General features: G+C 40.8%; 1 protein-coding gene across 4 annotated transcripts in view; it reads left to right on the top strand.

Moving 5' to 3' along the window:
* RAD54B (RAD54 homolog B) overlaps positions 1-19,907 on the top strand; it is a 70,949-nt gene that overhangs the window by 35,869 nt on the left and 15,173 nt on the right. For all 4 annotated transcript variants that reach the window (XM_065668598.1, XM_065668599.1, XM_065668602.1 and 1 more), the window contains 4 exons: positions 5,709-5,909; positions 8,520-8,807; positions 11,696-11,858; positions 12,580-12,805. In XM_065668598.1, coding sequence (XP_065524670.1) covers positions 5,709-5,909; positions 8,520-8,807; positions 11,696-11,858; positions 12,580-12,805 — 878 coding nt within the window. The remainder of the gene's footprint in view (positions 1-5,708; positions 5,910-8,519; positions 8,808-11,695; positions 11,859-12,579; positions 12,806-19,907) is intronic.

Genomic DNA, 19,907 nt, shown 5'->3' with positions numbered 1-19,907 from the left:
AGCTTTAGCTCCTGCTTTGCCTTTGCCACCTTGTCCACTAGAAATTATTTGTCTGATTCTGGGCTCTCTACCAGTCCTGAGCTCAGAACCGATTTGGATTAGTCTTGCAGGGTGTGATCAGTCAAATGGATCCAGTCCAAAAGCTTAATTGCCTCCATCTCTTATGTGGCACCTACATTTTGCCTTGCATCCCTACCTGAATGGAGAGCGGTTCAGTCTGGCTCTGTAAGATGATACAGAACAGCGTAACAATACAGGAGTTTTGACTGCCTTTAAGACTAATTGCATTAGGGAAAAAGTTAAACTAGAAGGCTGCAGGAAGAGGAGTGGGCCCTGTTTAGCAGGAGGTTGAGTTGCTCCAAGTGCCCTTCATGTCTTTGAGCAGCCAGTGCCCTTCTGGGCTCACCTGCTGGCCATGTTTTATGTTGCAATGCCACACTGTCCTTAGCTGGTTTCTTCACTTTATTTTCCATGTCACTGCCTAATCGGCTCCTGTTCTCATTTTTAACTCCCAAGTCTTCTGCTGATTTCCCTTGATGGCTTTCAGCCATATGTTTTTAGTAAACCTTGAATTTTGAGGGTTAGAAATGGGCAGTAACTTTTTCTTGCACCTGCTCAGAAAACCCAACTCTTTCTCTCTGCTCCTTGACTCTTATACTTCACTCTGGTCCCAGTGTGCCCCAGTGCTTCTCCCTATCCCTTTTCCTAACGCAGTCTGTTGCCTCCTACTCTTCTTCCCCCTGCCTGGTTTCTAGCCTCTCCTTGTGTGCCCTGCTTCCAGCTCAGGCTAACAGTCTTTTACCCAGTTGTCAATTTTCCACTGGTTTAACATCAGCCTTCCTTTCTAGCAGGAGTCTTCCTTTTTAAGTTTTTTTCTCCAACATTGCTCTTTCTTGGAGCTGGTCCTTGTCTCCTCTGCCATCTTTCCCTGTTTGGTATCTGGAGGGGAGATGGTGTCCCTGAAGGAGAGGGGCAAAGAAAAGTCCCTTGCTGGTGTGCTTGGAAGAGACCCAGCTTTGGTCTGAGGAATGAGAGCTGTGACTACAGAGAAAGCTATTCTCGGCCTTAGTTAGAGCATGTCCAGTGTGTAATCCCCAGGAAATTAAGCTGCAGAGAATGTGCAAGCTGCATGTATTTCCAAGAGCTTTTAGCTTTCAGGAATGAAAAGAAGTTTTACCCCAGCCAAAAGAAAAAAACAACAGAACAGTTTTATCTTTCCCCCAGATTTTTATACTCTTCTCCAGAGTATTGAGTTGTTAGAGCTTTTACAAGGAATCACAGCTCATTGTGGCTAAACCTGCAGTAATCTGTGATTTTTATTCTCATAAACAGTGTTTTTTCTTTCACTAAATGTTTTTATGGACATGGTGCATGTGTATGAATATGTGCACTTAAACTGAGATTGCTAGTGTGGAAGATGTCGTATGGACTGGTGAAGGCCTGGCAAAGTTGTTAGCTGTGTGGAATAAGATCCACTAATGGAGGTCCTCATAGAAATGCACATTCAGCAATGTAGAGGCTAGTTTGATTGGAGTTTCAGTTGAAAAATAAGCCCATAAAGTGACTTTGAACCAGATGTTCAAAAATACTTTAAAATTTTGATAGTTTGCATTTTTGTTTAAAAGTAATTTTGGGTGTAAAATGATGATGTGTTTTTCAAAGAAAATATTCCTGCTTGAAATATCAATCTTTAGGCGCTATGATGCTCATATGTGTGAGATGAATACATACACATTTTGTGTTTGAAAGAGGAGTACAAAGCACCGGGTTGTGATCCAGCTACTCAGATGTAATCCCAGCTGTCATTGATTCCTATGGTTTTATGGTAAATCAGATCAACTCTTGCTGGCTGCACTCCTCATAAAAGTCTCACAGAAATGCTGTGAGAAGAGTTATTACGTATTTTACCATCTTCGAGGCACACTAATATACATTTATAGGTTAGATTATTATTAAGTTTATCACTAGACTGAAATTGCTTTGCAAATGAAAGATGATGCTATCTCTGTCTCATACTTCTTTAAATATTCCTGGGATATCTTAGGAGAGTTTAACATACAGATCTTTCATTTGGAACAAGACATTTAACTACTATGTAAACATGTGTTCTCTAAACGTTATGAATTAATTTGATTAGGAACTTCCTCTGCCAGAAGACAGAGATGATGGTGGATCAATGGCACCCATACAGGGGGGCTGCAGAGGCTGCAGAAGAGCACTCTATTGAGTTGTGGCTGTGATTCATTCAGAGCCCAAATCTCTTACCAAAGTCTACGTTTGTTGCTTACCAAAGTCTACGTTTGTTGCTCTGCCTCCCTCTCTTTTTAAATTATTCCTTAGCACTATAGAGTGCAACTTGAATCAAAGTTCTCTTCTTTAATTTGTAGGTTTTGCATTGTGACAGTGCTTTTTATTTAGAAGATTCAGAGCAGTTAAGGGAAAACTTCCCATTGTCCCATGTATGTTTACAGCATGGAAGTTCAGGTATGCAGGTGCTTGGTAACTGAGCAGGTCCCCGGGTTTCAGAATCACCCCAATCTAATAGTAGCTGTCACAAAAAAGGCACAGCCTTCCGGTCTCCTTGTTCCAAACTGCGCATATCCCTTTCTTGTATTGACTGTAGCTGCTGGTGGGAATCTTTGAGCTGGCTTACCTGCAGCTGGTGGATGAGAAGCAGAGGGGCAGGAGGAAGGAAGAATGAGTTCGTGGGCTTTGGCAGCAGCCTGCAGTCAGATGGGGTTAAGCCATCCATTAAACCATACCTCAAGGTGCAGTGTCTAGTGCCCTGCTCACTGGAGTGTGCTGCACTCCTTGCTGTAACATGTACTCACAGTGCTGCAAGCTGGAGTGTGTAGTCTACTAAAAATGCACATTTGAGTTACCTTTTGTAGTTCTTCATAATGCAGCTGCTTTCTCAGTGCACTGGGAGTAACCTAATGCACTTAATCAATGCATTTTCTCTAAATCCTGCTCATCAGAAACTGGTTAAGCTAGTTTGCCTTTGGAACGCTCTCCCCCCCTCCTGTTCCCTCTCCTGGATCCTGTCCCACTTTCTGTAAATCATCACCTTCCTGAGGCTGCTGAAACTTTTCCTCATACCAGCTAGGCTATGGTTTATATCTTGCAACTTAAATCTTTGCTTTCTCAACCAGAGAGAGAAAGCTTTTTTCTTTGTGGAAGCTTTTCAAACCCTTTTTATCCATGTCTTTAAATTTCCCTAGCCCTTCATTCTGGCCACATGCCACTTGCTGGAGTTCCTTCATGGTTAAGAAAACTGTATGCTCAGGCTGGGCAGTTTGCTGTTTGGGAGAGAAAGGAGCGGGCATGATTTCCTGATCTTTCTCATATGTGGTGTACTTGTAGTTTCTGTTACTTATTATTTTCAGTCCCAACTGATTAACAGCAGAGCTCAGAATTTACAATCACAGTTTATCTTTCAGGCAAACCCAGCTCTATTTAAGATACTGTCTACGGTCAGTGAGCAGCAAGGGGGGTTTACTGTTGAAACCATTGCTCTCTGTCCCCCTGTATCAAACACTGAACTTAGTCCCCATGTGTAATTTAAATTCCAGTCTCATTTAAGTTCCGGAAAAGTTCCTGAAACTGTATTTATCGAGTTTGGATATTCTGTTTCTTTTATCATTTCAAATGAAGTAGGGATATAAAGAGTTGGAAAAATTGTTACTGACCTGAAAGTTAATCTACTGGTGATTTGGTAACACCACACAGGACTACCGAGTAAAAGAGCAATGACCATAAAACAGATCTCAGGGGTCACCAAACTCATGTGGGAGGTCAGTGGAAGAGATCAGGAGATGGTCATTTATTTGTGGATGGCCATCCTTCAGGAGAGAGGAAGAAAGTGCTGCAATGAAATCTCCAGTTCTTGCAGTAACAGTTATAATCTTAATAGGAGGAAAGAAATTGCTGGCTAAATGAAGAGAATCCATTTCAAAACCAAAGAGAAAACACTCTATATTTATCTTGTTTACAATTAGAAACTCAATATAGAATAAGATTAGTCTTTTGTATTTTTTAGCAGTGTTTGGGTTTTCTCTCCCCCCCATCCACTTTACTCCTATAAATCTTATCACTTGTGGTTGTGATTACTGAAGATCCAATAGAGCCCTTGTACCTTTTTGCAAAACTCCAAGGATTTATTCTTGTTCTCTGGCTCATTTCCCAGGTTTCATCTGCAAAGAGTCCCCCACATTTCAGAGAGAGCTGCTCTGTTCTGTTTTCTCATCCTTCTGCAGTATGCCAGTGCAGCAGTAGCTGCTCTGTTACTCCTTAGAGATGGGGGCATCTGTTGCATGTAACGCTCCAGATGATGGCTAATGCCCTGAAGAAGCACCCGCCTATGGAAGGTCTTAGCTGTGTTAGGTGGTGTGTTAGCATAGAGTTCTGTACAGACAAGAAAACTTTCAAAAAGGTTTGTGAAGAAAACTCTGTTCAATAAATGCAGCATTTTTCATTTAGATAATACATTTTTAGTAGGCGCTAGTCTGCAAAACTGCACTCGGTTTAGGCATGTCAGTTATGAGGGTTGTGCAGTTTTAAGAATATGTAGACTTGATGTAGAAGTGATAAAGTTGCCTCTTTATTGGACCATTATTGTGAACAAAAGTTTGCTCTTGACACTTTAAATACCAGCACTTGGAAATTTTGGAAAGGTTATTCTGTGGCATAAGCAGTTTTGTAACAGATTTGTATAGTGTTGAATCCCAGATGGAATCAAAGGAGCAAGCTGATTTAAGCCTTTAACCAGCATGCAAGGGTATTTTGATGAAAATTAGTGCGATTCTCTCTTTGAAGCTGTGCATGTGCTGTAAAGGAATGCTACAGATATTCCTTTAGGTAATGCTGCACGCTTATCTACCATTACTTATGTCAGATTTTTAACTCTCAAAAGTATGTGGTTATTTTTAATCAATGCCTTAATCAACTGCTGTCTGTTCTGTTGTGATTTCTTAACCTTATTAGCCGAAATATTTCCTACTAATATTTACATTCTTGGCACTTAAGTAATTAGGTAAGTGCTGACAAATTTGAATCAATCTAAGCTAGTAATAACATTTGAATTGCTGCAAACTCAAGAGATTGTCTGTGTCAAGATTTGCACAATTACTTATTTTTAAAGGCTATAAGGAAAGGAGTTAAAATAATCTTTTGCATTATTATAGTTACGGTTGTTCTGCCACTTAGTACTAATGGCTTCAGCTCCAGATCTGGTTACTGGTCTCCTTTGCTCCCTTTCCTGAGTTCTGTGTTCCTGTCCTTGCTTCCAGAACATTGCCCAGTACTGCCTCAGCAGGACAGCGTTTTGATTTTCTGCTATGGTCGTTGCCCTTTTGTGTTTTTTTCCAGCCTTTCCTTTTATTCTTTCTCCACTCTCATTGTCTTGTATGTATGTCAGATCAGGAGCTCGCTTACTAAGGTACCAAGTAACATGCTTTTCCTGGAAGTGCATGCTTTCCAAAGCAATTTAATAGCTCCTGTTTCAGGATGAGTCCTCATATGCTGTTCTGTCTCAGCCCAAACCTACCACAAGCGGCCCAGGACCGGAAATACACCAGATTGGGAAATACACCAGGTTGTTTATATAAGATGAAATGCATAGATTGTCCTTGATTTGTTTGAAATGCAAATGACTGTATGCTTTGTCAAGAGAACCTGAGATATTCTTTGTTATTTTATTTCCCTTTTAGATGCACTCTGTGTGCCAACAGCAGGGACAATAAAGGAAGAAGCAGCTCAGGAAGAACCTGACTGCCTTGTGAAATATTTCAATGTTGTGTGGTGTAAGGCATCAAAGAAAAAGCACAAGAAGTGGGAAGGCGATGCTGTTCTTATTACAAAAGGAAAGTCAGTAATATTGAAAGATATGGAAGGCAAAGACATTGGAAGAGGTACTGTAGATTTGCATACTTGTGTAAGTGAACAGCTGGCTTAAAATTAGTGTGCTTTGAATAACAGAGACACAGCTCTCTAGATAATTTAAGAGTTCTCCATGCCACTGTCGACCATAGGATATAAAAACAGTAAGGGTTTTTTTGGGGGTGAGATGGCAAGAAAACTGGATTTCTTACATACAAGGCAGATGCGTGGGGGAGGCTGGGGCAAGCTGAATAACATTATTCACAGAAACACCAAATGCTAGTACAAGGAGAGAATCTGGAAATGAGCGGCTGTACTAATTCAGTGGGGATGCCAAATGAGGGCTGAGTAGTTCATTTTGGTTGCTCACATAATGCATCGGAGAAGGTGTTAAAATTAGGGGGGAAATATACAGGTATGTTCATTGTAGATATTCCAGTCAGTCAGTAGTATGGCAACTGGAAATGTCAGATGTTGGATCTGTACTTTTCAGCCGGTCAAACAGCTAAAAATATTATCTTTGTTGGAAAGACAAGCAAATAGCAACATTTTCTGTCCCAGCTGAAGTCAACTGTGCAGCAATTTTTAGTCTTGTAGTTTTAGCAGCAGCTGCTGCTGTAAGACACAGTTTGGGTTGATATCAGAGTTAAAAATAAGACTTGCAAACTATAGGCTGCAGTCAACTTGAAGCAGTGATTTTTTACTGAAAGCAAAGCAAGAATTAACTTTGCTAACTGAGCCAAAGATATTTTGAAAGGGGGTAGGATTGGACAATGTTGCTGCAAAACATACTTTGATTAATTTTAGGGCTGAAATGGCTTCTTTTCTCTTTATTACAATCATGACATTATGGGCCTTGTTAGGACCAGGCAGTTTTGATTTGCAAATGAGTCTGTGACTTAGAACTTGATTTGAATTTATTTATAGCAAAGCAATAGATGTACAGACTTGCTTGTTTTTGAAAAAGGCAGAGAGAAAGAGAGTAATGCCTGGAATGCATCAGCCACCACCCTGTTGTTCCTGTGTTTTTTTCAAGTCCTGTCTTCTTGAATTATCACAAAACACAATAGAAAAATAAATATTCTGATTTTCACTAGTAAAAGTCTTCTGCTGTGTTTGGTGGTATTCGAGGAGCACAATGATACCAATGTCATTGAGGCTAACTTGCTCATTCAGAGCTGCTTTCAATACTCATTGATTCTAAGAAAATCGTAAATTGACCATTTTAAGCAGAGTAAGTTTTCGATTTCTGCAATTATTCTACAAGACCGTTGAGTGAGAAGGAAAGTCTGGTAGTGGTACTTACCTCCAAAATTGTATTAAATACCAGGAAGTTTACAGTGAATGTGAATGAGCATCCGGGATTATTATTTTTAAATGGGAAGGAAAGGGCAAAGGAAGATTTTTAGTTTGTTTTTTTTTCCCTTAGGCATACCAGGGCTGGATCTAAGGAGGGGCATGGGAACCTGAAGCCAGCACAGGCTGTAGCTTGTTTCTGAGGCAGCAGAACATCTTACTTTTCTCTCCTGTAAATGTCCTAATTCCCTAATACAGTATTACAAAGAATTTAGGAAGTGCTCTCTTGTAATTTGCTGTATGTTATACAGTTATTTCTGGTGGCAGCATAAATACGTTTGAGCTTGTAGGCTTGCTTTTCAACTTTCTTAACTTCCCATCTACTCTTAAAGCCCATTCTATCTTAGAATTAGACTCTTCAGACCAGAATCTGAAAGACCCTGCACAGGGATATATACCTGTATTCAGTACGTGCAGCCTGAGGCTACGTGGAGGTAATAAAAGAAAACAAAAATGCAAAGGAGAGGTCATAAATAACCTCTCCAGGCACTTTAGTTAGGAAGGCATGTGCATTCCTTTGTGTTTGGGCATCTTTAACTCTTTCCTGAAAGCAAGTGTTTTTCTTTCAAGAACCAAACAAGGTTTGCTGTGTGCTTTTTGAATACATTTAGAGATGGGGAAGAAAAATACCTCCCTTTCCATTGCTCTGAAAATGCCCACCTGATGGAGTCCCTCAGGGGACATATTAAAATGCGTCACCTCCCTGGTAGGTTTTCAAATGAACGAACTGTTGAGCCGATTGATAAATCCTGGCAGTAGTCAGAGCATATATGTTTCAAAGTATGTGTAGAAGTAAAGATTTCAGATGCATATGAACACTTAATTGTAAAAAGAATTACTTAATTATAAAAAGAATTATTTTAAAAGTAGAATATTCTGTGTAGGTCAATAGCAAGAGTGGCTAGTGGGGTTCTTGTTGGGACATGAAAAGAACAAAAGGGACCTAGAATGGTCATTAGTTTTGAGCAAGTTTAAAACCAGGGTGAGCTGCCAGATTTTATGATATGAGGCTGTTTTTTATAAATTCACTTCAATAGGTATTTGACATTCAGCAGAATTGATTGTGGATAAGGATGATTGAATATTTACTGATATATTCTGCTATCTGCTCAAATGTAAATTTCCTTCTGTTAAGGAGGGAAAGTTTATATGTGTAATAATTCAAATGCTGAAGAATCGAGTACCTGTTCATAGTTTTGATTTTGCTTCCTGCACATGAGTACTGGTGTTATGGAAGGTAGTAATGGCTGTGTTGTCCTAATTGATACATTTTTATGTTCTTTTAGGTACTGGATATAAATCTAAAGACCTAGACAGTCTTGATGAAGGTCAAACACTGATGGTTGGAGGAAAAGAAATTCAAGTGATGGGTGCTATTTCAGCAGATGATTTCAGCAGCGGCAGATGTTTTCAGGCTGGAATAGGAACTTGTGATGTAGTCCCAACTGCTTTATCTCAAACTACCATGAAACCATTCTGTAAACCATTCAAAAGTGTCTGTCAACCCAATACAAAAGAAAATATGCTCAAAGATTCTCAAAGCTGCAGACCTCGCCACGATCCAAATGCTCCAAGTAAGATTCAGGTTTTTAGGTTTCTTTAAGCATCCTCTGGCTCTCAACCAAAATTTTCATGTTCCCCAATGAACTACTGAAGTATTTCTGACATGAAGTACTAGTATTTCTATCAATACCATGTTTGGATTTTATCATGTGTGTTTCTAACAAGTTAAATACTCTGCATTGCATAAAGTTTCTCATAGTTGTTACAGATGGCTGTAGATGCAAGTTAGAGTAGTTTCTGAGAGTTTTGCCAAGAAAAATTAGCTTATTGATCAGAGAAATAGACTGACACATGCTAGAAGTTCTACATGAGTTCCAGCTTCCTACTGGGGTCAGTGAAGCACTGACATAATATGGAAACAAAGTAATTACAGTGGAGGATCAATAATCATAGAATCCCAGACTGGTTTGGGTTGAAAGGGACCTTAGAGATCATCCAGTTCCACCCCCCTGCCATGGACAGGGGCATCTCCACTAGACCAGGTTGCTGAAAACCCCATACAGCCTGGCCTTGAACATTTCCAGGGATGAGGCATCCACAGCTTCTCTGGGAAACCTGTGCCAGTGCCTCACCACGCTCAGTGAAGAATTTTTTCATAATATCTAATCTAATAAATCTAAATATATCCTCTCAGTTTAAGGCCATTCCCCCTTGTCCTATCCCTACATGCCCTTGTAAGAAGTCCTTCTCCAGCTTTCTTGTAGGTCCCCTTTAGGCACTGGAAGGTTGCTACAAGGTCTCCCTGGAGTCTTTTCCTCCAGGCTGAACCACCACAACTCTCTGTCAAACTTATTATAGAAGTTAAGCCAGATTCAAAGAACCCCTGACAGTGCCTGATCCTTCACAGCCAGAGAGTGTAACTGCACTGCCCAATCTCAGCCTGAAATGTTTCGGTTAATAATGCTGACGTACCTTGTGCTGAAGAGCCATGAGAGTTCACAACTTGTGTAGAAAAGGCTGGTTTAGTTGTAGAAGAGGGAACCTGTAAATATTTGATAGCTGCGGGAAGTGGCATTGCTTATGTAAACAAGAAATACTTGTCTATCAGTAACAAACCATTTAGGAGCTATATTCTGCTGGTGGCTTTACCTTTCCAGCGTAAGGTAAAAATGAGTTTAAAAAAAGGTTGCAAAGCTAAACAATGCATGTTTAAAAAGAATACAAGTATGTTCTACATTGTTAAATTTATACCTCCATCCTACTTCTTACCTTGAATCTGGATACAAGGACTGGGTACTGAGACTTTTCAAAGCTGCTAACTGGCTACTATGTAAATAAACCGTGAAATCTTAAGCAAGTGGTAGTTACTGATATCATCGGCCCTTTGTAGAGCAGCTTTATTAACCCCAGCTTCTGGTCTGGATTCAACCTGATTATTTTGTATCAAAGAATGATTGTTCCTGCCCTTGCCAGATGATACTGTATCAGTTTTCTAACCTGAAACCTGGTGAAAAGCTGATACATTCAACACTCAAATTAGCTTCTTCGCTATTTCTCTTTTAAAGAGCTGCATGTTGTTCTAGCTGTCTGCTCTGTCTTGACTTCTGGGGAATTTGCGTACTTCCTGCGAGATTGAGAGCCCTCAGCACATCAGTAGGTTGGGCGCTCAGTCTGAGTTGCTTACACAGGAGAAGCACATAGTTTATTTAACAGCTTCTTGTGTAACCTCTTTCACAAGCCATGGAGATATTTTACAAGACCAGGACCTTGGTATTTGAACTGTCAGAAGTTTTTATATTAAGGTCTGTGACTATAGTTGAATCAAATGCAGCTTCTTCAACATGGAAAGCCATTTATCCTGTGCTCAGCAGAACAGAGCACAATTACAAAGATGTAAAGCCACATCTTTGAAATAGGATTTTTAAGCTTTTGGTCTATTGCTCATTTCTTCCCCATCTCTGACATAGCTGGAAAATATGCCAGGAAAGTTATCTTTCTGTCACCACTGGCTTTTGTGTATATATATATATGTCTACACATATGTGCAATTTGATGTAATCTATCAGAAGTCAGCACTTTGTCAGTAGGAAACCAAATCCCCTGAATGATACAGCCCTTCAACTTGTTCCCATGAGTAAATTATCAATATAGGTCTACTCTAGTAACATAAAAATACCAGCAGTTATAAATTTCTTTCTCGTTCTGTCCTCTGGCAATACAACTTTTCAGTGGAGATGTGTGGCATCAATATAAGCAACCCAGGACTGACATTGTCTAGCAAAACGATGATGTTAGTTTGTAAACAAATTATGGCAAGCAAAACTGTTATTCAGTTGTAGCCCAATACTTCTTGCTCTCTTTGCCTCTGTATGTCTTCAAACCTGTCAACTTCATTTATGCATGCACTGAGGCAGCCTTTGTCAGCTTACTCTCAGTCCTTCCCTATTTTTTCTAAACAAATTGTTGTCTTTGTGTCTCTATTTCTCAGGCATAGAAGTCTTTCTGGGCAGCTGCAAGAATATCCTCTTGAAATGTAGTGTCTAGAATTTATGTAGGTCATTGTTGCATGTTTTTTCTTAAACTTTCAATTCAGAAGCCTTTTAGAACTTCTCATTTGACTCTGTGCATTCAGAGTCATCATGCAACATTTATTAAGTAGGCAGCTTCATATAATCATAAAAATCCCCCAGATTTTTCAGTTGGTCACCTTTACCTTTGAGAAAAGTACAAACTAACTGGAAAAATTCCGTAAAAGGATTTTTTGTTTATAAGTCTTATCGAAATGTTTTGTTGGTAAGTACTTTTTCTGCCTGGGAATGGTCAGTTTATTAAATGGTATTTGTAACAGTCATTAGGTCATTGACTTTATTCTGTAGCTAAGTTAGAGAAATAATGCCCTTTGCTAACAGACTAAAAATAACATTTTTGTGCAATACTTGCATATGTTTTGAACTTCAAGATGCTCTAGTTATGCCAAGACCAAATGCAAGTCATCAGTGGATGTTCAATAATGCTGGTTTACCCATGGTGGATGTAGTTGTAGATCCTTACATCGCAAATAATCTCCGACCACATCAGAAAGAAGGAATTATATTCCTATACGAATGTGTAATGGGAATGAGGTAAGACAGTAATTATCCTTTTGGCTTTCAATACCTGTAATATTTTCATGCCTGTGTTCAAAATTAGACAATTTGAATGGGAAGATTTGAGCGTTTGTTTAATTAATTAATTAATTTTGCTAATTTCCCCCCCCAGCAAAGGTTGCACAAGTTTTTTCTGACATGTATGTAATATCCTGCTTGCTATAGCTTTCCCAGATGAGATGAGAAACTAGTGCACCAGAAGATCTGTCAGGTCTGCTGCAAATACCAAGTCCTGTAAGCATGGATACAGTCTAACCCATGTTAAAGAACACTGCTTTCTGGTATTTATAATTCATATAGTTCATAATTATTAATATAATTTATAATCCAGGTATTTAGAATAAAAAAGCTGTTATACCAACCTGTTGAAAAAAATAAAGTACTATTTAGTGTTTTCTCAAGTCATAGATTCCTGAAATTATAAAAAAAAATTAAAAATATTAGATAATAATTTTAATTCTAAAAGCAGATTTAGGCTACTTGGTTGTGGAGTATGCGTTGATCTAGAAAGTGAGGAGTTTCACCATAAGGTTTTCCAGTATAACTAAATTAAGACCTACAGTAAGAAGGTGTATTAAGTATAAATAGGTTCTTTATACTTCAGAAGAGAACCACAAGAAGCAGTTCCTTAAACCAGTTGTAAATAATTATAGCTATGTCTTTTAAAATGTTACCACCACTAAATTATACCTTACAGAGTTAGTGGAAGATTTGGAGCTATTCTTGCTGATGAAATGGGCCTAGGAAAAACATTGCAATGCATTGCACTTGCCTGGACTCTTCTGCGTCAAGGGGTCTATGGATGCAAACCTGTACTAAAGCGAGTGCTAATTGTCACCCCTGGAAGTCTGGTAAAAAACTGGAAAAAAGAATTTCAGAAATGGTTGGGAAGTGAAAGGATCAAAGTCTTTACAGTTGATCAGGTAAGATTTATTTCCAAAAGGGGGTTAGGTCAGATTTGGCTTAGAATATAGGACTTCTGATTTTTTTATCCTCTGTTATATTTTCTTTTAGCCAGAGTCCAAAACTAGTAATGCACAATTAATATTTATTTGTAATACTTTATTTCTCGTTCACGTTATTGCCCATACAGGCATTTAGCTGTCAGTAACCAGATCATACCTAAACTCACCTGCCTGTGTAGCATATGTCTGTCTTACCTTTCCTTAGGCTTCCTGTTTGAAGATCACAGAGTCATAGAATAGTTAGGGTTGGAAAGGACCTCAAGATCATCTAGTTCCAACCCCCCTGCCATGGGCAGGGACACCTCACACTAAACCGTGCCAACCAAGGCTCTGTCCAACCTGGCCTTGAACACCGCCAGGGATGGAGCATTTGCAGGTTCCTTGGGCAACTGATTCCAGTGCCTCACCACCCTTACAGTAAAGAACTTCTTCCTTATATCCAATCTAAACTTCCCCTGTTTAAGTTTTAACTCATTACCCCTTGTCCTGTCACTACAGTCCCTAGTGAAGAGTCCAGCATCCTTGTAGGCCCCCTTGTGCTTCTTTGGTTTAAGGAGCTTTATGTTGACTATCAAAGCGCACACCTTCCCTGCTTTCTGTACCAGAACATCTGCCTTGGCTGACATGTACTCCGTTTCTATGGTAGTCACTTTTCTTCTACACTGAAAATTGTTCCTCTTTGTTTTGGCTGTCTGTTTCAGGTTACTTTGGAAGGTTATTCCCTTTACTGTCCCTGTCAAGAATCAGGTTTCTCTAGGGATGATTTAAAGTCTCATGAGTTAAAAAGCCTAGAGTCTCAGTGTTAGATATGTAAATATCTCTCATCTCTAGAAGAATGCAGACAAGTGTAAATCTTAATAAATATGTGGGATGATGCTGATCCCTGTCCCCTCCTGTAGTGGAACTGTTGCCGCTGGTAATGATACTGCCAAGTGCCTATAGTGCCTGCATGAATCCTGTGTGCTTAGTCTTGCCTTTGTTTTTGAAACACAAAGCTCTCTGTGTCCTTTATTACAAAGATTAAAAGTTCTACCACAGACTCTGCACTTCAGTGACCTTTATTGACCACATCAGGCAGGAAAGCATGTCTGGCCAAGTAAAAGACAAAGGAGTTCAAGGAGTGAGGCTGTAGCATCACTGACTGCGGGCTTGGCTTTCTCTGGAGGAGAGCAACATCTTGCTCTGATTATCCAATATGTGTTTCTTGCCATGTACATTTTCCCATTAAGCACAGCTCAATATCTCAGTCGGAGGGTTGGGTACCCTCAGGATCAGCATTCTTGAAGCTATGAACAGGAAACTTGCTCATGCCTTCATTAATGCTTCTGAAGCTTTCAGAATCAATCTCTGTTTTTTGTAATTTACCATCCAATACTTCTTTTCCCAAGACTTCTGGTCCCCATGCCCATATGAAGCAGGCATTCATAGCAGAAAAGGAAGAGAAAGTTGTTTAATAAACTGTGTACATTCACCAATCTGCTGTACCCCTACTTTTCTCTTGGTCCTGTATATTTGAATTATGCCAGTGGGAAAGAGGGGAGAAATTATAGTATCTGCATTGTTGCTTGCAACAAAGATAACTATATTTATTTCCAAAGTTATTTTTTAATCTAACAGTTCCATACAAGTTGTTTGAAGAAACAAATAGTACTTCATTCTAAAGATTACCCAATTCTTACATCAACCAGATTCTCTTTTTGTTTCTTGCATTATTCTTACTTGCTTTGTGGAATACTGAATATTTCAGGTGAAATGGAAGTTTTCAAACTGTTTTTAAACTGTTCTGTAGAGCATACAAAATTTTGTAACAATGATTATTTCTTTGAATTCCACTCATTATTGTCACACCCTGGAAATGACTGAACCTACTCCTCTTCCACTGAGGACAATCCACATGTTAGAGGATTGCATCATCTTTGCATCATCTGCTTTTTTTAGTCACTTATTTCAAGGTGTGAAGGGGAAGCTAACTGACTTGTCAGGAGCTGTAATGTAATATAGGTTAGGATGAGAAATATGGAAGTTTCTAAAAGAAATGGATACAAGGCAAAATATAATAGGTCAACATTTTTACCTGAAGAGGTAGTTAGAAATAATTGAATGTTTTCTTGCAGTTTTAATAAACAGTGTTGAAAGGGGAAAATCTGATTTTGCTGACAGTTACTATGCCCAAAATGACAGTGGCTTTCATTTTCTTTTAACTTAAATAACTTTAATATTCTTACTCATCTTGTTGGAGCCATTTAGATTGAGGACACTCAGCAGCTTTTAAGATTGTGTTCCCAAATAGCAAGGAATACGTTGTCATGCAAAAGGGAGACACAATATGACTTGCCTGGGGTATAATGAGGTATTTCAAAATAATTTACTGTCTATCTTCTCTGGAAAAACAGCAATTACCATACTGTTATTTCTCCAGTATAACTTGAAAGGAAGAGGTTGTCTCAAAGGCTTTTTCTATTCTTGGCTGCAAGGAGTACATTCAAAGAACTGTCAGACTTCTAAAAATGTGTGAGGCATGTTTTCCTCACTTTCACACTGAAACACCACGAACTGATCCTAAGCCTTCAGTAATGGACTCTTCGAAAAAACAGGACATTATCTGCTTTTGAAATCTGATTACAGTTTACTTCTGTTAAAACACAAATGTCACACAGAGGGCATTGCTTTTAAAATGAAGATGTCCTCACAAAGGTTGCATTTAGGTCTCGTTAATCCATGTTATCAGCATTTGAGATGTGTTTGAGAGAATAACTTCTCTATTGGCAGAGTATCACTTAGAATCATAGAATCATAGAATAGTTAGTGTTGGAAAGGACCTTAAGATCATCTAGTTCCAACCTCCCTGCCATGGGCAGGGGCACCTCACACTAAACCATGCCACTCAAGGCTTCGTCCAACCTGGCATTGAACACCGCCAGGGATGGAGCATTTACAACCTCCCTGGGCAACCGATTCCAGTGCCTCACCACCCTTACAGTAAAGAACTTCTTCCTTATATCCAATCTAAACTTCCCCTTTTTAAGTTTTAACTCATTACCCCTTGTCCTATCACTACAGTCCCTAGTGAAGAGTCCAGCATCCTTGTAGGCCCCCTTTAGATACTGGAAGGCTGCTATGAGGTCTCCATGGAGCCTGCTCTTCTCCAGGATGAACAGCCCCAACTTCCTCAAGCCTATCTTCATACGGGAGGTGCTCCAGTCAACTGATCATCCTCGTGGCCCTCCTCTGGACTTGTTCCAACAGTTGCATGTCCTTTTTATGTTGAGGACACCAGAACTGCACACAATACTCCAAGTGAGGTCTCACGAGAGCAGAGTAGAGGGGCAGGATCACCTCCTTCGACCTGCTGGTCACGCTTCTCTTGATGCAGCCCGGGATACGGTTGGCTTTCTGGGCTGCGAGCGCACACTGAAGCCGGCTCATGTTCATTTTCTCATCAACCAGCACCCCCAAGTCCTTCTCCACAGGGCTGCTCTGAATCTCTTCTCTGCCCAACCTGTAGCTGTGCCTGGGATTGCTCCGACCCAGGTGCAGGACCTTGCACTTGGCCGGGTTCAACTTCATAAGGTTGGCATCAGCCCACCTCACAAGCGTGTCATGGTCCCTCTGGATGGCATTCCTTCCCTCCAGTGTATCAACCGAACCACACAGCTTGGTGTCACCAGCAAACTTGCTGAGGGCACACTCAATCCCACTGTCCATGTCAGCGACGAAGATGTTGAACAAGACCAGTCCCAACACCGATCCCTGAGGGACACCACTCATTACTGGTCTCCAGCCGGACATTGAGCCATTGACCACAACTCTTTGTGTGCGGCCATCCAGCCAGTTCTTTGTCCACCGAGTGGTCCATCCATCAAATTGATGTCTCTCCAATTTAGAGACAAGGATGTTGTGTGGGACAGTGTCAAACGCTTTGCACAATCCAGGTAGGTGACATGAACTGCTCTACCCCTGTCCATCAGTTCCGTAGCCCCATCATAGAAGGCCGCCAAATTGTTCAGGCAGGATTTCCCCTTAGTGAAGCCATGCTGGCTGTCACCAAGCACCTTGTTGTTTTTCATGTGCCTTAGCATGCTGTCCAGGAGAATGTGCTCCAAGATTTTGCCAGGCACAGAGGTGAGACTGACTGGTCTGTAATTCCCCGGGTCTTCCATTTTCCCCTTCTTGAAAATGGGGGTCATATTTCCCTTTTTCCAGTCATTGGGAACTTCACCTGACTGCCATGATTTTTCAAATATGATGGCCAGTGGCTTAGCAACTTCATTCGCCAGCTCCTTCAGGACCCGCGGGTGGATTTCATTGGGTCCCATGGACTTGCACACATTCAGATTTTTAAGATGGTCTCGAACCAGACCCTCTCCTACAGTGGGCCCAAGGTCTTCATTCTCACAGTCCCTGTGTCTGCCTTCCAAGACTTGGGTGGTGCGGTCAGAGCCTTTGCCAGTGAAGACCGAGGCAAAGAAGTCATTCAGAACCTCAGCCTTCTCCAAATCCTGTGTAGCCAGTTCTCCCGAGAGCTTCCTCAGGGGGCCTACGTTGTCCCTAGTCTGTTTTTTGTTTTCTACGTACCTGTAGAATCCCTTCCTGTTATCCTTAACATCCCTGGCCAAGTTTAATTCTAACTGGGCCTTAGCCTTCCTAACCTGGTCCCTAGCTTCCCGGACAACATCCCTGTACTCTACCCAGGCCGCCTGTCCTTGCTTCCATTTTTTATAACCCTCTTTTTTCATTTGAGTTTTCTTCAGCATCTCCTTATCCATCCAAGGAGGTCTCCTGGCCCTCCTGCCGCACTTCCTTCTAGTTGGGATGCAGCACTCCTGAGCTTGTAGCAGGTGATCCTTGAAAATCAACCAAGAGTCTTGGGCCCCCCTGCCCTCCAGGGCTATATCCCATGGAACCTTACTAATCAGGCTCCTGGAGAGGCCAAAGTCTGCTCTCTTGAAGTCAAGGGCAGTGAGCTTGCTGCACGCTCTTCTCACTGTCCTGGGGATCTCAAATTCGACCATCTCGCGATCGCTGTGTCCAAGGCTGCCCTGGAGCGTCACATTTCCAACGAGCCCTTCTCTGTTGGTGAGCACAAGGTCAAGCATGGCACCTCTCCTTGTCGGCTCCTCTATTACCTGCAGAAGGAACTTGTCTTCCACACAATCGAGGAACCTCCTGGATTGCTCGTACTGGGCCATACCGTCATTCCAACAGATGTCAGGGTGGTTGAAGTCACCCATGAGAACATGGGCCTGTGAGCATGAGGCTTTTCCTATCTGTCTATAGTGTGCTTCTACCAGGGTTTTTTTGGTTGGGTTTCCAAATCAAGATATGTGGAGAATTAATTAATTATTTACATTTGCTTCATGATTCAGCTTCTCTTTGTTTTTCTCTAATTTACACTTCACCAGCTACATTGGATTTGGACTAGTGCAAAGAAAGGTCTGTTCAAAGAGTAAGTCTGGGACATTATAGAGCTCTAATACTGATTGACAATTGCTCCATATGTGGCTCCAGGCAGCTCACTTAAACCTGTCAAGTCACTTTGGGTAATTGTGAAAATGGAAGCTATAATACATACATATCTTGCAGCAAGCTAAGAGGATGAATTAATTACTTGAAATTAGCTTGTAAATTTATTTTAATTTTTAGTCCATCATCCTCTGCTGTTGTTATATACAGCAGGGCATATATTATGTTTAGCTGCAGGAAGCTTATAATACACCAGGACTCTCCTGATTTTTTAATCAGGTTCAAACAGTCCAGAAGAGTTGATGATTTACCAGGGGAGGGACACTGGAGGTAGTTCCCCAGTGCCTCAGTACTTTCCCTATAGCCTCATCTCACAGCCCAAAAGTGTAGGAAGACAAAATAATTTCTGGGCACCTTGTGATGCTTAACCGTCCCAAGAGAAGGTCAGAAAGGCATCGCCTCTGTCTTCAAGACTGCAATGTGGAGGCTGAATACTGGTCAGGGACAACATTGGGTGTTGCCTACAGTGCTTCTCTGTGTCTGTGTCGGGAAATTCCCTGCTCCTATTTTGAAAACAGCAGTAAAAAATATGGCCAGGAAACAGGCACTTAACTACAGTCTTGGAAGCAGCAGGAATGCTCGGGTCCAGTCCAGACACCTGGGGAAATAGGTGCATGCCCTTTTTACTTGGTTTCTCACTGCTCCTTGCTTCCTCTGACATGTGTTGGGCCTCTTCATGAGCATGTGGGGACTGATCTACCACAAGGTACTTTGTGAGATTAATGTGCCAGATTCGGCCCATAGATTCATCTGAATCACTTACTAGGAGGCTCTAAGGGTTGTGATAATTAAGTGGTGCTGCTTTTACAGTGTATTACACCATCTGCTCCAGACTTAGTTGTCTGTGTCTGGTAACTGATCTTGTTTGGAAATGAAAATACCTTCTGAGGCTCTAGCTTGGTTTGCTTTCACAATTAAAGAGGGCCTTCAGCTTGTCAGCTGCACTTACAACCTGCTTTGTTAGTGAACACTATTAGGAAATAGAAAGGAGTATGCAGGGAATTAATGTCTGGAGCCAAGGTGAGGGACATGCCTGGAGCAGATTTTTCAGTTTTTACACGTAATAGCAATCCTGGTACCTTCACAAGTCATCGCAGAAATGTAATTATTACTAGGAAACGTTTTTGGAAGAAGTTCCCTGTCACATTACAGCGACTTTTTATTCAGTGTGTTTATTTCCTTTAATAGGTATCAGAAGTCTTGATATCTGTTAAAGGAAAAGGGTTTGAAGGGTATATAAGAGTGGAGGGGCTCAGACATTTTCTGACTAGTAATACAGGGTTTAGAAATCAATTGCATTTCTTTACCAGTAGACAGACATGTTTTCTGGGGCTGGTTATGGGCTCTGTTTTCTGAGTCCCAGGCTGCCCTTACCTGCTGGCCAACCCATCAGTATTAAGGGCTTGTAACAAAGTTGATTGTAGAATCGTAGAATCATAGAATCATAGAATAATAGAATAGAATCATAGAATCATAGAATAGTTAGGGTTGGAAAGGACCTCAAGATCATCTAGTTCCAACCCCCCTGCCATGGACA

This window comes from Lathamus discolor, chromosome 2, assembly GCF_037157495.1.
Source record: "Lathamus discolor isolate bLatDis1 chromosome 2, bLatDis1.hap1, whole genome shotgun sequence".
In the NCBI taxonomy this organism is placed as follows: domain Eukaryota; kingdom Metazoa; phylum Chordata; class Aves; order Psittaciformes; family Psittacidae; genus Lathamus; species Lathamus discolor.
The sequence above is the reverse complement of the archived record's forward strand: the minus strand, read 5'-3'. Positions and strand labels throughout refer to the sequence as shown.